The sequence below is a fragment of the Lytechinus variegatus genome, chromosome 10, assembly GCF_018143015.1.
Source record: "Lytechinus variegatus isolate NC3 chromosome 10, Lvar_3.0, whole genome shotgun sequence".
In the NCBI taxonomy this organism is placed as follows: domain Eukaryota; kingdom Metazoa; phylum Echinodermata; class Echinoidea; order Temnopleuroida; family Toxopneustidae; genus Lytechinus; species Lytechinus variegatus.
Window position 1 is genome coordinate 19,986,243 of NC_054749.1, and position 15,017 is coordinate 20,001,259.

The window sequence follows — 15,017 nt, forward strand, 5'->3', positions numbered from 1 at the left end:
AGATTAAATGGAGTTGAGAGTACTTCAGAGATCCTAAATCTCATGTTTATAGGACTATAGGACTATATATTCGTAAGGTATACATTTCCTTATATATTAATATCACATTGTGGATATGATGACCTTCATTGCTGGAGCAAAACGTCTATTAACTTTTGATGTAAGGGAAATCCGTAGCCCCCTTTAAAAGATCCTCTTATTGGCCTCTACATGTTATTTTATATACAGTGTACTTGTTTCAAGTTTTAATAATGATGGAACACTTAAAGTACCAATAGCATATCATCTGTATGGTTTAACTGTTCATTTGTTTGTCGGCCAAATGATGGCCAAAGGCTTCCAAGAGGTTTTTCAGGGTTCTTTGTATGTGAAGTTTTGTTGTACAATTCCAAGATGATATCCTTCATGAAGAGAAAAAAAAATTAACAGAGTCGGGCCGTCATGTTATTATTTACAGATTGGATTTGACGCAGTACAACTCAGATATTAAGTATTATTATCATCAACATCATTATCATCAAGTGAGATCCGCATCTTTATTTTTTTTCAGCAAACTAAGTCTAATAACCCTCTTTTAGCTCAGGATATCAGGACATTGATTGTATATAAATACAAAATGTCATTGTTATAACACTGCTAAAGATTAGTGTTTTACTGAGAACGGTGTATGTATGAAATTCAAAGTGAGGATATGATCTTGCTCAATTTAAGAATTTTTTGCATCCCCAACATGTTATATCCAAATTGGTCATTTGTATCCCCCCAGCCCCCTCTCTTCCATGATTCTGATATGTTTCTCTTAAAAAAAGTTGTCACCTTCTTTGCAGAAGCATAGATCGTCGTTATATCCCTCAGTGGTGGCGTTTATTGCATCTGCAACCTGATTCATTGGTAGTTGAAACCAATTGTGTCGGAGTATTTCGGCAGCCACGGAGGTTAAGTCTGGCTTCGTGTTGCCTTCTTTAGCCTGCTCCTGAAGGATTTGATGAGCAAATCCAAAGGTGAATGCATTTCATATGAACTGGATCAACAGAAAAGGAATGAATAGAATATTTTTACTGGTCATTCCAATCAGAGGTTCATACTGAAGTACGTTCCTGTGTCAAATTCCTCACAGGCACATAATATGAATTAGTCATAATGATATTTCCCCAGTGTTTTCGAAGAGTACATGATACCAATATAGGGGATTTGTAATTGCAGAACAAAATTTGTCTTAATTTAATGTTATGGAGACTTTCTCAAAGGGCAGTTTGGTCTTTAAAACATTTCATTTAGAAATGAATATAATGCTGTGTATATTTCTCCTTCAACATTATCATGACAATATACAAAATTCAAAGTTATGTAGAGCATCAAATATTGAACTTGTGTTTGATTTAAACTCTAACAGTACAGTTTTTGTCAGCTCATTTGACACTCAAATCACTCACAGCTGACTAGGGAATATTTACTAAAATAGTTCCCTTCATCATTAAGACACTAGGAAAGTGCCATACAAAGATATAAAACAGTACCAGTAATATAAATGAAATTTTGAAATCTTTGGATTCCCATATTTTTCTTATCACAGAGTAAGACCTTAAGATAAATTTGACTTAAGAAAAGCGGTCTGTTTCTTTTGGGCGGGGGTAATTTGGATGAAATTATCTTTTTTGCACGCAAAAATTTTGTTCAGGGTTGATAAAAGAGTACTTGCAAAACATGTTCTATGACTTTTTACATATCTCAAAGACTTTAGTTATTGAAATTAAAGTTATTATTTTTCTGTACTCCGCATCCTATAATAATGTTTTATAAAAAGGGTCGTACCAACTGGGGGTTCAGTGGGCTTGAACTGTTTTATGGTTGGTTTTGTTTGTCAAATTTTCGCTGGCATATATTTTGGCTCATTTTTTATGTTTTCTTCGGGAGCAAAATATCTACAATTCTTTTTGGGGGATCCAAAGTCCTCTTCAAAAAAAAAAAAGAAATCTTGTACGGGCCTGTACATGACGTTATTTCATATGCTTGTTTGAGTAACTAATTGAACACATACCAAGAGAATATCATCTTGTGTGATTAAAACTGATCATTCACGGAACGGTGCCCAAATGCCTCTCTGATGTTCTTTAGTGAGCCTTTTTCCGTGTGAGAGGAGTTTGAATATAATTCAGTGATCATGTCCTTCACGGAGAGGAAGAAAAAAATCAGCCACTTGAGTTTAAATGGACATGAGAGTTTTCCAGAGACATCACCCTAAATCTCATTATGTCTGTAGGACTACAGCGATCAAAAATCGAGAGCATTGTAATGACTAAATACCTTTCCTTCTTATATCTCCCATTGTTTGTATAAAGAAACATGATTTTGTAATAGTCAATTTGAGGGGAGATGAAATGATGTGATTTTAAAATAACAGATGTCATTTACAACACAAACTGTTTCTTGAGTATATAATGTCATCTGTTATGAAATCAATTATGCTCTTCCCATGCTGTGAATAATCTTTTTTAATGAATTCTTACACCTTACTCTCATTATTTCATACATGATTTCTTTTTTATAAGTTTCTAACAGGCATGAATACAAATTTTAAAAAGTCAGTTAAATATAATGCTTACCTTCATTACAAGAGCCCAGAAATGGAAATCTTGGAGAATTGGATGGAACTCTCACAATATGTATTTTTCGTCGGAATCATCATGGCTGCCAGTTCTCACCTTATTGATAGTTTCCACTGTTTTTTGATCCCCATGGATAGAGATGGAGTATTCCTCTGGTATGTAGGGGAAGGCGGGGTAAGTTGTGACAGTTTTTGCTTTTTGCAAGTTAGAATTGATATGATTAATAATCTTGTCGAAATAAGTACCTTGCTTTGAAATTTCATTCTTCTGAAATATTTTCCACCTATATATAAATTTCTACCCCAACACTGAAAGTCATCGTGACCTTTGAAAAAACCGATGTCAAATGGCACAACTTGCCCCATATATGGGGTAAGTTTGAGCCACCTTCTGGGGTAAGTTGAGCCACAAAAACTATGTACAAATGTATGGGGGAGAACCAGCATGTCAATTTTTTGTTTAAAGTCTTTTCACTTGCTAATTCTCTATAAATACTAACATCCTGTAAAAGGAAAAGAGCAGTCGTGTAAATTTGCTCCTTTCAGCCTGCATTTCAATCGATTTTTATGGTTTATTTGTTTTTTAAGATACATTACCGTAGGAATTACCATGGCTCAACTTGCCCCATGCTGTTTGGCTCAACTTACCCCAGTCCGAGCTTAGTGCGATAATTTTGTATCCACACATTTATTATGCATCCATCATATAAAAGACTATGACAAGAATGAAGATCCATACCTGGACTAATAATGTTGTTATCATGTCTTTATTATATTTAAAGACGTGCGTGTTTATAAAGCACTTATCTATTTCACACTCTTTTTTACTTTTTTGGCTGAAATTCACATTTTTCCCTCTAGAAAACTACTTTTTGTTTCAAAGTTGGAAACAATGTGGTGGGGTTAGGGGTTATGCTATGGGTCATCAATATATGACACCACCACAATGTCTGACTCATTCATTATTGGCCTGCGGCTGGTGGCTCAACTTGCCCCTATGCTCAACTTACCCCGCCTTCCCCTACTGTGCAAGATTGTTAAGGATAGCATGCATCACAGCAGTAGTACCTGGATTTTGAAACCATGACAGCTGCCAGTCTCACCTTGTTTATAGTTTCCACTGTTTTTTAGTTCCATGGAAAGCAATGGAGTAGTCCTCTGGTACGTATTGTGCAAGTTCATTCAGTATTGCATGCATACCAGCAGTTTTGGTACCATTGCAGCTGCCAGCTTTACTTTGTTAATCGTTTCCACTGTTTTTTGGTCCCCATGGAAAGATATTGAATAGTCCTCAGGTACCGTACTCTTCAGGTTTTTTTCTTGATACCACTCACGTCGTCATCTGATTCTTGAATTCTTCTTCCGTGCTGCTCATACCACGTCCACCATTACTTTGAAAGAGGACAGGGAAGGGTTTACATCATCTACAAAGTACAAAACAGCTGCATAAAAACATAGGGTGATGACAACTACGTAGTGCTGACAACTACGTAGTGCTGCAACCGTGAATTGCTGCATCACTATTCCAACACGGATTCCATGGCAAAGAATGGCAATGCTGCAAAGAGTTCCAGGGATGCAGGCAATGCTCTTCTCTTTGTAGCATGCTCTAAATCATCTGCAAATTCTGAGATGAGGTGCATTATACCTCTTCTGTCGAACCTGTATTTTTTCGAACATGTCTACAACATCGTAGATGTCAAGGGGGTGGTCCTGTCTCTGAAAATCACACCAGAGGGCAGCACCCCCTAACAAAATATGTTAAATTATCCTCCATGCATTTTTCATTTGATTTTTGGTAGTCTTAGTTTGTATTTTGTTGATTCTATCCAACTTTTCAACTTATACTTGTATTTATCTATGTACTACTTTCCAGCGCTTTAAAAGAAACAATGCATATCAAGCGCGTATGTTGTTTGTTATTATTAGTAATATATTCATCACTGCTGCCATATTTTAGTTGTCTGTTGTTGAACCTATTTTCTAGCATCTCTTTGACGTTTTCATCGTATATGTTGAAATGATTGAGGGGCCTTGGAAGACCCACTCCCTCCTCCTGCAGCGAAATGGCAGCAACGCTGCTATTTTGGTTGTGAAGGGCAATCTCCATTTGTTGGATGAAATTAGAGCACTTGTCAGATTTTCTGTGTGAAAATTTTTCAGGAAAATCAATTCAGTTCAATTCAACATTTCTTTCCAAAGGTAAAAGCGTTTATACATTTCTAGAAGTTACAATACAATGGAGGTAGCAACTTGGTAAGAAGAGGTTGTGACGAGTGCACCGTGACATATAGACAAAGACATAATACATGAAAAAGACTTATCCATACAAAACACATTACACAACAAATGGAGAGTTGTTGGATGAGTTAAAGATTAGGGATAAAAACCAGACGTGACGTATAAAACGTCTGACAAGTCTTTTCATGAAATATTTCCTGGATGTGTTGCTTTTAAAAAAAATTGAAATAACAAGTCATTAGTAATAGTGGATTAGAGTCCAGATGACATTGGCTTTTATGGGAAAAAATCTGATATTTATTTACCATGAACCCAAGTTAAATTTGTCTTACATATATGAACTCAACTTTGGCTTATGCCTTATCTACCTCCTGAAGAGTTCATAGACTCTTCTTGGAACAAATATGTGGTTAGTTAAGATAGAATGAGAATTGGAAAGTTGGAGAGACAGCTGAACGTCTGGACTGTAGGTGTGGGGGACAGCGTCTGGCAGGAGTTTAGGTGGGTTTTTCCTTAGTCGTATCTCGTACAGCTGAAGCTGCAATTGGTCATATTATGTCTTATAAAAATTTTAACTACATATATGAATATGTTGGACACAAGTGTGGTCAAAAACCCGATGCATTTGTATGAAATGGATCTATGCAACCTGAAGTGGCAAAAATCTACAGAATCGGTTTGTACCGATATTGCGGCTTCAAGGACCCGATGCATTTGTATGAAATGGATCCATGCGATCTGCTGTGGCAAAAATCTCCCTCCAGTATTAGTAGAGGCAAGAAGGTTCTGAGACAAACTGGATTATTAGACGACGTTATGATTGGAATGGCATTTATACTCTTAATGAAGTTAGACCATGTGATGAGTGGACAAGTTGGCAATACACAAATTAGCAATTTATCCACTATCACTGTACATGTAGTCCTAGACTCATACATATGACCATCAGGCCTGATGACCATTTTATTAACTGATTAGCATATTAAATCAAGAGTTTTTGTGGATTCATATATTGGATGAGATGCAAGACACACTGGATCTAACTTCTGAGAAAAAAAATGGATTGCAGAGCATTAGTTTGGAGGGCATAAACCTTTTTTTGTTGTTGTTGTTGAATGTGACATTTGAAGGTATCGGTAATGAATTTCCTTTAATTATCTTGATATATACAGCCTACATTATTTTTCAGTTAATAACTTTTTTCTATTCTCTTTCAAAGACTGGCCCATGTGAAGTAAAGAGAAATTGTTTTAAAAAGTTAGAAATAAAAAACAATACTATGTACCATGTTGTTTATTTACTGTTTATTTGTATATATGTGAATTGTAGAAAGACTCATGTAAAATATGAATACAGTATAATTACTGAATAAAATGATATAATGTGATCAGTTTGCCAATATTTTTTGTTTATTATTATTTCAAGTACTGTATGTAAGTTATATCATGTTAAAGAAGAAATATATCATTTCAAGTAGGCCAATATTCATTTATACTCGGGTGAGATGGATGAACAAGACTCCCAAAGGCGGGAATCACTCACCTAAAGCACGAGACTTGGTATATCTGTTCATACAAGGCTTAAAGAGAAATTTCAGTAGTTGCAGTAAACACTGATTTCATGAGAAAGTCTGTAAAACAAGGCTTAATTGTCAGTATATCATCGAGGATCTAGATCTGGTACAGTTACATTAACAGAACTTTGTGAATCTTGAAATCTACGCTGAAAAATGTTCACACCGAAGATCCCCAACACAGATAAGCGCACGTGGGACAATGTATAATTATTGCTTAGAGCGTCGGGCCCGACGCTCTACCCAAATCCTGTGCTTATTTGCTGATTTCTCAGCAATTACACAATTTCTTCCAGAATCCTTTGGCACATGCGTTTTATTTATACAGACACTTTGGTGGTCATTTCATTGGATTCTTTACGAACTCATTTTGATGTCTTTACCAAAACTAGCATTTACCTTTAATATGATTACCACATCTAAAATGATATCCTCTGATTGTTGCAATGTAAGGAAAATGAATAATGTGGATACCATATTTCAGAAAGCCATTTTATAGAATTACGAACTTATGATAACTGATGTCATACGAAGTCGGGGCATATTATTAGCTGTATAGCAATCCTGCATTTGTCTGTAATAAAGATATATCAAGAGGGATCCATTAATATTTTTTGCTCGTTAAAAAAAATCAAAAGAAAATTATGTGTTATGCATACATTGTATTGCATAACTTGGATATTCTCGGATATGGAGATATAAAGCCTTGTCCAGATATGACATTCAGGTAACAAAGCACAGCAACGTTCGTCATAGTTATGGGCCCTACTGCATAAAAGCTATATATATAGTGGTAATTTTGCCATCTGATGGTAACTGATAATCTGGTAATCTGATGGTAAAAGTGCTCAACGGTTAAATCAAGAAGTTTCAATTGAAAGGCAAATTTACTGTATTAGTATAACTGCTAATAAATGCACATTTATAATATGCCAAAACTATTCTTAAAAAAGTTTGAATTGCCAAGAAAATCCATGGCAATTATGTTATCGCAATGATAACACAATGTCATAAATCATGTTCGATAAATTTTGCATTATATTTTTACAAATTTTCACAGAACAGAGCACTACACTTAAAAGGATTGTATAATCAAAACCAATGAGATTTAATTTGGAATTAATCAAGCCAAGTCCCTCTGATATACAAATGTACATAGGGTACACTTGAACATCAGAGAGACTTGGGTGGGGGCTTGCATATTGCAGGGATGCAGTCAGTTTTACTCATTAGACCTGACATCAGCCTAATGACAAGTATCTGGTAATACTCAAATAATACAACAAAACAATCTCTTTTTAAGTTTACATGAGTTTCATTACGTGAATCCCGTGTTTAAAAAATACCCCACCAGCTTATAACACAGGAACCCCATTGCCCTGCGTGTTATGTCAATGGGAGGTCAAGTGGGGAATCTGAAACCCCAATTTCAGATTTTGGGAGAGCTTCAATTCTCTCGTTTAAACTGGGGTGGGGTTCATTTGACTGCTGATAAGGCCTTGCGTGTAAGTCAATGGGAACTCAAGTGGGGTATCGACACCCCATTTTCAGTTTTTGGGGAAAGTTAAGTTTTTCTCGTTTAAACTGGGGTGGGGTCGACTGCAGCTGCTGATAAGAGCTGAACAAACACCGCGCTGGAAACCGCAGCATCTCTCTCTCTCCCTCTCATCTGAAGGTCACTTCTCCTTGGTTGGAAGGTGGATTATCTGGGAGAGTGTGTGGTTGTTTACTTAAGGATTACCATTCCTGCTGATAGCGGGATGGGGGGGGGGCAGTGAGAGAAGCTTGGAATTTGAAATTGGGGTGTCAGAGGAGATCTGTTTTTAAACACAAATTTTCGTAATGTTGCACACTTTTAATATCGCATACTTCAGTAAATAGGAATTTGCTGTACATTATTCAAAAGTCAAGGTGTACATGGATAAGCTTTAGAAAATATATACAGAAAAATACACATTCAGCTAAAACATCTTTCACTCATGATAAAAATACACATTATTACTAACTTCATGGCATAATGATAAAAAGTTAAATATTCTTAATAAAAATAGGACACTTGGAACAGGAATAGAGAAAGATCTATGTAGAGAACCACAGTTTTCTTTCAAGGTGACATGAAGAAATAACATTCAGATCAAGGTTTTCTTTGAACAACAAATCAAGGTGATAAAATGGTATGGGAATAGGCTGTGGACTCTTGTGCAGGGATAACTGTACAGATATGTTTAGATTCCAATGCCTTCTCAACCTCAACATATATTTCAAATACTTCATGCATTGGAAGGTCATATAAAAGATACTCATAGGTTGATTACAAATATACCTTTTATTGACATGGTCTTGAGAAATTAAATCGCATCATAAACAACTTTTACAGTTCTATATTGGCAATAAATCAAATTTTCCTGTACATACTATTTTTTTTTCATTTCAAACCAATCTGAAACTTAAATTATGTTTATTCTGATAACGTTCTATGGTAACATGAACAAAGTTTGCCAATAGTCACAAATGTCTCATCTCACAAACTTAAATAAAAAGTGACTTCCTTTAAACTTTCTGAGTTGATGGGATGAAAACAGTGCAAGAACTTGAATTTTGTAATACACTGCCAGAGGCACCAGAACACCCTGAGCAACAAAAGATGGGAGGGGCCAGTTACCCTGTTTGAGCACTGGAACACTGAGCAACAAAAAATGGAGGGGCAAGTCACGCTGCGTTGACAATGGCTTGCCCCTCCCATCCTTTGAATGTTTGGAGTGTTTGTGTGCCACTGTTGCTGGGTTCCGTGTTTAGAGGTGCTGGAACACTCCTGGGGGCCGTTTCATAAAGCTGTTCGTACGTTAAGAACGACTGGTGAACCTTTCTGACGCACTTAACCATCGCCAATGAATATACCATTTTCCACAAGAAATGATCACCAGTCGTGCCTAAAGTGTTTGGTTAACATTGGTTTGACTTTTAAAAAATCTGAGCTAGAAGGTCACACTTGTCACCTGTGTCTGTGATGTTACAAAAATGAAACCCAGAAAAAATTGCATTCGAAATTAATTATTTAGTGCTTCAAAAATTGAAATATAAAGTGACCGGAAACACCATCTTAATTTCATCCCATACACTTATGTGTACTATTTAGGTGTCTATAAGTCGCCTATTTACAAAATCGGGGTTTGCCTTGTAGTTTTCGCTTTTCATTCTCAATAATGGTTGTTTTCAGGGTTTATTAGTTCTAATACATGCATTTGTACACATGTTTCATCTTGGTTTGAGATTTTTTTAAATCGGCTGCTCAAAATTAAACAATACCTTTAAAGTCACTCTCAACTTACGAACAGCTTTATGAAACACGCGCCAGGCCCAAGCTATTGTGGGTTAACAAAGGCTTGCCCTCTAGAATGTTCTGGTGCAACTGACACACAGATGAGTGTTTCAATTCAATTCGATATCAACTGTACAGGTCATATTGTAGTGAAATTCAGACAGCACACATATTTACACATCCTGTTCTACAATCAATCAATGCTATAGTGCACACAGATAAAATTATATTAATACCAACGGAAAGGTAGCACAAATACATCACTAATCAAGCTTTCATTACAGACATAGAATATTGTATTGGGTTACTCCAAAAAGTAAAGTGATTCATGTTCGAGTATACATGTAGTTCAGTAGGCCTATGCAAGATTCAACCTTCCATAGTTGAAAAATCGCCAAGTCAAAGGAAAATTCTACCTAGGCAGATTTGCCTGTATTGCTACTGACATTAACGGTCAAGTCCACCCCAGAAAAATGTAGATTTGAATAAATAGAGAAAAATCAAACTAGCATAACGCTGAAAATTTCATCAAAATCGGACATAAAATAAAGTTATGAAATTTTAAAGTTTTGTTTATTTTTCACAAAACAGTGATATGCACAACTCGGTGGGCATGCAAATGAGACAGGCAATGATGTCTCATACTAACTACATGTATTTCTTTTGCTTTTTATTGTTTGAATTATACGATATTTCATTTTTTACAGATTTTACAATAAGGACCAACTTGACTGAACCATATGTATTAAACAATGCTAATACCACATGTTCAGGGAGGAATTGATGTTGTTTCACTTGATAATGAGAAGAAAATTAGAATATTTTGTATTTCACATAATAAAATACAAAAGAAATAGTGAGTGGATGACATCGTCAGTCTCCTCATTAGCATACTGACCAGGATGTGCATTTAACTGTTTTGTGAAATTAAGCAAAACTTTAAAATGTCATAACTTTCTTATTTTACATCCAATTTCAATGAAATTTTCAGTGATGTGATTGTTGGATTTTTCTCTTTTTATTCAAATATACTTTATGTTGGGGTGGGCTTGTCCTGAGGATCCAGATATCGATAAGGTTTCTGATTCTGACCATTTAAATTGAGACCACTAATTGGAATGTTGATACACTGTCACATAATTGAAGCAAGCATTAATAATAAAACCACTCATTTCATGTTAATGTTGTTTTCTCTGAATGAAATAATACAAATTGGTTGAGACACAATTACACACATCCCCTCCCCCAACATACACACAAAACTAGCTTCCTGTCAGTTTCATTTCAGAAAATATACGTTTTTTTAAGGTAAAGAATTTTTGTAGCATGTAATGAGAATAAACAATTGATTCTGTAACACCACAAATACACAAATATCTGGTGTAGTATGACAGGCATTGAGCTTAAATAAAAAAAAAATTTAAACATCTAAATTCACATTTTCAAACATTCAAATTAAAATAATTGTTTTTTAGTTCAAGAATTCTAATAAATATTTTGAAATACATCACATTATAAAGTAGATCTAGGCCCCAATTTCCTCGATGAAAAAAGGAATAAAATACCAATTCTTCAAGTCTAATGCCACACATGATCATAACTGAAGCTACAGTATCATCATCTAATTGAATAAAATCTATAAAAATTGATCTAGCTTTGAATATCCAATTTGGTTAAATTGAGTTTTATTTACTGTTCATGTTTTGCAAAAGAAATGCATACACAAAGCATGAGAAATTCAATTCAGACGTGAGATAGCAGCATTTAGTAAGTTAAGCCTCAACTGTTACAAGTACAAAATCAAAATTAGCAAATAGGTGATGCAAATCTTAACAGTGTACACATTCCAGCTCAAAGTGACATCAAAAATAATGAGAACAATCCTTACAAATTAAGCAACATAAAAGATTCTATGCTTTGTCATGTAAACAATGCAAGCCCAGTATAAATTTGTATCTGTACAACCAATCAGTATTGGCCATGTGCATGTAGCATACAATGCATTTGAATGCACGTGTTAAATGCACAATCATATTTTGCTTATCATACATGTATATGCTCCCACTTCAGGTTTTAATGTACAATATTGCTCATGAGAAAAGACACACAGCCACAATTTAATATAATGCTCCATGTAGAAAAGATATAAAACACAAACCTCAAATTCACCAAATTCTTGTATGGACTCTGGGGGCAAAACAATGTATTGTACACGCATTTCATTTAGAACCTAAAAATTATTCCCATTATACATTACATGAAACACAGTAGCTAGTAAAGACAACATGTAACCGTTATTCTTAATAGCGTAGTGAGTATCCATTGGTACAAGCATACTTAACTGGATTACAAGAACACACCAGATAAGTCACGCCATTACGGAAACAAAACTTTTCTTTTTTCAAGTTTGCAAGAATTTCCTCTGACATGGCACAAGTAATAAATGTAAATGTATCTGCACACAATGGTTTACTTATGTGATATCATAAATAGGTTTCTAATGGTAGTAGGATAAATCTGTTTATTTTCAAATGGTCTTATGCAAATTTGTCCAAGTACCTCACTCGTCTACTATAATTTGGTCTACCATCGGGCCGTCCACTACCCACAGGGACTAATTGCCATTTCGACTAATAACCAGCTGGTCCAATAGCCAATTAGTCCACATATACCATTTGGTCTAATTGGTTTAAATGTTAATTGGGCAAATGAATGAAAAGAAAATGGGTATCAGACCAATTGTGTGATGAGAAAAAATTCTCATCTATGAATTCGTGATTTAAAAAGTGATTATCAGACCAAATGTTTTTTGGGGCTTAATGGTTTTTAGATGAAATGTTGATGGACAGAATGGCATTAGACTAAATGAAGGTAGACCTTGTGATGAGTGGACGAGTTGGCAATTTACCAGCAAAACTTGCTTCTTCTGACATAAGTTGAAAATTGTAAATAATTTACACACTTGGCAATTTTAGGAAGAATACCTCCTCCCCTTTCAACGGAAAACATAAGCCATCAAGAATACTGGATTAGTTACTTAATTACTTTGCATGCTCTATTTTTATAGACGTCGTTGATGTTGGGAAGTTGCTGACAAAAGATTGATGTATGTTTCGCTGTCACGAAGGTCTCTGCATGTTGTCTGCATGAGCTTTCTGCAATGCAATCAAAGAAAATATTTGGAAAAAAAAATTATTTACATGTACACAACAAATAATTATTTCTTAATTTTAATATTGCATCAATTATGAAATATGTTTCAAAAGATTTAATGGAGAATGAAACACTGGAATCCAGAATTTATATGAAAGAGAAAATCAAAGAAATAGATCAATCAAATTTTTAGGATGACTGAATGGAAAATTAAAAAAATTACTTATGAGCATTGCATTAATGAGATCACCAAGTATTGGTATATTTACCAATCCTCACTTTGGCAATGCAACCAAGATCTGCGATGTCATACATGAACAACTTCCCTATTACTTCAGTAAATGTTTCTCTTAATTTTTGTCTTTTAATGGCTATAATCTATCACAAGATCAGGTGTTCTTTTTTATATGAGAGGAAATGTAATACAGGTTTCACAACATTATATCATGTATAAATTGTTTGTCCCATCATTAGAATGAGCAAAAAAGGGACGTTTTAGGGTATATTTTCAGTGTCTGAAGGGGAAAATTGTACACGAGTGACAACACAGACTTTGTTGTCATTGCCAATGGGAAGATCTCCATAAGTATTCTCAACATTCGCTCTTTGTCCAATTCTACTCAAATTTTGTTGATAGTATTCTCTGATTTTTCTGCTTTCACACAACATAACTCGGATTCATTCCCCTGACCAAAAACACACTTAATGAACTTACAGCAAACTTGGTGATGAAGAGTGAGAAGATGCTGAAAAACGTTGCGCTCTCAGTACTCCCCGGATCTTCACCAAAGAACTGTGCAGTCTTGTAGAAGTCATCACAACAGAGGGCGTACTGTTCATGGAGTGTGGAAAGGTGCTCCGTGGCTTCCTTCAAAAAGGTGGCCATGACTTCTGAGAAACGGTCGTCCTCGTCAACGATGATCTCCTCCTGGTTAAAACGCTCTACCTCACGATCCATGTCCTGAATAAACAAAGAGGTATTCTAATTTTTAAAAAATGCTCCCTAGTAAATACAGGTGTAATAAACAACTGCTGTAACAAAAGAAAGGGATGATTACAATGAAAATCAAAGAATTTTTTGTTTTCATGTAAAAAGAGAATTCATAGCCCTTTACAATCATTACCATACTTATCACCATAATTACCATCTCAATCAATATCATCATCTATTTCACTATCATCATGATTTTCATCACCATCTTCATCATTATCATAATCATCGTCACCATCATCCTCATCATCGTCACCATCATCCTCATCGTCACCATCATCCTCATCGTCACCATCATCCTCATCATCGTCACCATCATCATCACATTCACTATCATCATAATCATCATCATCATCACCACCATCATCATCATCTTCACCATCATCATCACCAACATCACCATCATCATCATCACCACCATCATCATCATCATCTTCACCATCATCATCACCACCATCATCATCATCTTCACCATCATCATCACCACCATCATCATCATCATCTTCACCATCATCATCACCAACATCCTCATCATAATCATCATCATCACTATCATCATCATTACTACCCAACACAATCGTGATCATCAATATATCATCTTTATCAATACTACCTATTCACTACCATAACAATCACCATCACCTCAACCGTCTTAAATCCTCTTACATTGAGTTGATCCGTCAGCTGAGTAAGCTCATCTTTCACGGCCTTGAGAGACATCTTAACGGCTTTGGGCACCGATGGAATCTCATCACGGAAGTTGATCACTTCAGGAACGTTGGAATGGACAGCCTTGGCTACGACATGGAGGAAAGTGGCTTTGTTGTCCGATGTCTTTGTTGTGTCCAACTGCACAGAACAAGACAGTGATTTTTTTTCATTAGAGTTGGAAAGCAATCAAGGAATCCCACCACTCATAATGAACCAGTCAATGGCACTTACCATAGCTCACTTTCTCTAAGCCTAGGATGGATCAAATATGTGACGGGCGCAATAGAGAGCAGTATAAGTTAACAGGACATGAAGCAGTACAAAAAAATATTTTTTTAAATTCTGAAATAGGAAGCAAAAGGTTGTGATACGACAAAGTGCAGTTGCACAAAAACTTTACAACTTGTAAAAGTAACTTACATGG

At 35.4% G+C, this 15,017-nt stretch overlaps 1 protein-coding gene across 3 annotated transcripts in view; it reads right to left on the bottom strand.

Annotated features, from left to right (window-relative positions):
- Positions 1-10,792: 10,792 nt before the first annotated feature.
- The window catches only part of LOC121423312 (delphilin-like), a 49,810-nt gene continuing 45,585 nt past the window's right edge, over positions 10,793-15,017 (bottom strand). For all 3 annotated transcript variants that reach the window (XM_041618661.1, XM_041618660.1, XM_041618659.1), the window contains 3 exons: positions 14,549-14,731; positions 13,607-13,852; positions 10,793-12,893 (listed from right to left, as the gene is read on the bottom strand). In XM_041618661.1, the coding sequence (XP_041474595.1) occupies positions 12,858-12,893; positions 13,607-13,852; positions 14,549-14,731 (465 nt within the window). In that variant the 3' untranslated portion in view covers positions 10,793-12,857. The remainder of the gene's footprint in view (positions 12,894-13,606; positions 13,853-14,548; positions 14,732-15,017) is intronic.